At 38.0% G+C, this 2680-nt stretch overlaps 1 protein-coding gene across 1 annotated transcript in view; it reads left to right on the top strand.

Annotated features, from left to right (window-relative positions):
* LOC107685222 (ADAMTS-like protein 3) overlaps positions 1–2680 on the top strand; it is a 244976-nt gene that overhangs the window by 193695 nt on the left and 48601 nt on the right. Inside the window, exon 15 of the mRNA XM_016481738.1 lies at positions 1914–1998. Within this exon, the coding sequence (XP_016337224.1) occupies positions 1914–1998 (85 nt within the window). The remainder of the gene's footprint in view (positions 1–1913; positions 1999–2680) is intronic.

Below are 2680 nucleotides of genomic sequence, written 5' to 3'. Positions count from 1 at the left end.
GTCTATTACTGCCTGCCTGTGTGCCAAGAGCTATGGCCAAGCCCTTGATGAGGGGAGGCCGGATTGGGGGGCGGGGTGTTGGTATTTGGCAGTGTGAAGGGAATTTTAGGTCAGTCAAAATCTTTCATTGTGAAGAAACCAATTTGGAGTGGTGCACTGATGCCTTTGAAAGAAAGAGTGGAACCTGGTTGCTATTTTTGTTTACACCTTTGATTTAACTTAGTATTAGAAAGAGTATGTGAGTGGAGCAGAACGACAGCAATTTCCCCTCAGTAATCACTCCACTGCAGCTCCTTTTATTCGGAAGGAATGCATTAAATGAATCAAAAGTGGCAGTAAAGACATGGTTTCTGCTAAAATATTAAGCAGCTCAGTTGTATTCAACGTTAATAATACTAATAAATGCTTCTTGAGCAGCAGATCAGCATATTAGAATGATTTCACTGAAGTCTGGAGTAATGATGCTGCTGAAAATTCAAGCTTTGCATCACAGGAATAAATTACATTTTAAAATATATTCAAATAGAAAACAGTTATTTGAAATTGTAATAATATTTCAGAATATTACTGTTTTTACTGTATTTTTGATTAAATAATTGTAACCTTGGTGAGCATAAGAGACTTTTCAAAAACATTAAAAAATCTCTCCAACCCCAAACTTTTGAACAGTATTGTATTCCTTTAAATGTAATATCAGTTACGCAACAATGCCAAAATTCTAGTAACCCTAATCAGAAACATCTGTGCGCTTTTTTTTCACCAATAATTATCTTCGAATCAATCAATTCCACACTTAACTTGAGCCTGACATGCTTGTAAAAACTCAGTGGGTTGAAATGACAGAGGCTCCATTGCCTGCTAATTCATCTCGACCTTCCCGCACGCCAAATCTGAGGACGTCTGCCATCAGAGAAACCCAGAAACCCCGACTGAAGAGCCAAACCCTGAGCCCTAGGCATGTTCTGCCGCGAGACTTTACTGCTGTCCCACAGTCACCGACAGCTGTGATAATCCTCTTCCAGATCAATAAATGGTTGCTTGCATAAATATTTGGTTGTCACATGGAGATTTATGTTGAGCTTTATTAGCTGTGTTTGGGTTGGGGGTTGGAGGGGAAGCAGCCAGACTCAAACTGGCTTTGTAACCTTCACTAAGACGTATGACCCAGTGATGGTACTACAGATGTTCATAGCAGGAAGGGTTTCTGGTGAAATGTGAGTGTCCCTCAGCACTGATCTCTCACCGACTTGGCTTACTGTATCTTTTTGTCATCTTTTATCTGACTCTTTCATCCAAAACAGTTTACAGAACACTTAATACCTTGACAGTCCTCCTCAGAGTAACCTGAGGTTGTGCGTATTGCTCAAGAGTACAATGGGCGATGGTTTGTGGATCACCACTTACAGGGCTTGAACCTACAACCTTTTGGTAATCAGCCCAGATCTTTGAATTGATTTTTCCACACCACTCTCAACTAATGGCCTCTGATAAGTAGCCAAGCACCACTTTTTACAATTATGAACCTCAAAAATGTTTTTATAATTTTTTAATATCTGAGATTAAATTCTGTACTGTGGTTAGCTAGAGTTTCAATACCTATAAAAAGAGCGGTTTCTGTTGTGTATTAGATGCTGGTGTGCTAGTTTCCATCAGGCATTTTAACTAGCTTAACCAGGAGGTTTTGCAGCATGATCAAAGTCGCATTTATCAGCATAAAAATGCATACTTGTATAAAATGGCCTTTTAAGTAGAATTAAAATATTTTGGCTTTTTTAGTTAGATCAGATTTGGTGATATCTGTCAACAGAGAGGAAGATAGGTTTAATTGCTCTACTCGGTGCATGATTACTTTTTTTGATTATCAATAATGTTATCCAATATTGTGTTTGTTTGTTTGTTTATTGCTTTCTCAGAGAATCAACCTGTTGAAGCCAAGCTGCCCTGGTTGAAACAGGCTCAAGAGCTGGAAGAAACCAAAGTAGCCTTGGAAGATCCAACGTGAGTTTTTTTTTTAATGTTATATTGTACATTACAGGTGCATCTCAAACAATTTGAATATCATGAAAAAATTTTTTATAACTTATTTCAAAAAGTGAAACTTTCATATATTCTAGCTTCATTACATGTAAAGTAAAACATTTCAAACGTTTTTTTTCTTGTTTTAATTTTGATGATTAGAGCTTACAGATCATGAAAGTCAAAAATCCAGTATCTCAAAATATTAGAATATTTCCTAAGATCAATCAAAAAAAGGATTTGCAAAACAGAAAAGTTCAAGTTCTTTAAAATATGTTAATTTATGCACTCAATACTTGGTCGAGGCTCCTTTAGCACAAACTCCAGCATCAGTGAGGTGTGAGCACTTGGAAGTGGTTTTGGCCCTGTGGGCAGGTGCTAAAGTCCTGCTGGAAAAGGAAATCAGAATCTCCATAAAGCTTGTCAGCAGATGGAAGCATAAAGTGCTCCAAAATCTCCTGGTAGACGGCTGCATTGACTTTGGACTTGATAAAACACAATGGACCAACACCAGCAGACGTCACGGCACCCCAAATCATCACTGACTTCAGAAACTTCACTCTGGACTTCAAGCAGCTTGGATTCTGTGCCTCTCCAGTCTTCCTACAGACTCCAGACCTTGATTTCCAAATGAAATGCAAAATTTACTTTTATCTGAAAAGAG

Source organism: Sinocyclocheilus anshuiensis, unplaced genomic scaffold, assembly GCF_001515605.1.
Source record: "Sinocyclocheilus anshuiensis isolate Anshui unplaced genomic scaffold, SAMN03320099.WGS_v1.1 scaffold333, whole genome shotgun sequence".
NCBI classification, from domain to species: domain Eukaryota; kingdom Metazoa; phylum Chordata; class Actinopteri; order Cypriniformes; family Cyprinidae; genus Sinocyclocheilus; species Sinocyclocheilus anshuiensis.
The sequence above is the reverse complement of the archived record's forward strand: the minus strand, read 5'-3'. Positions and strand labels throughout refer to the sequence as shown.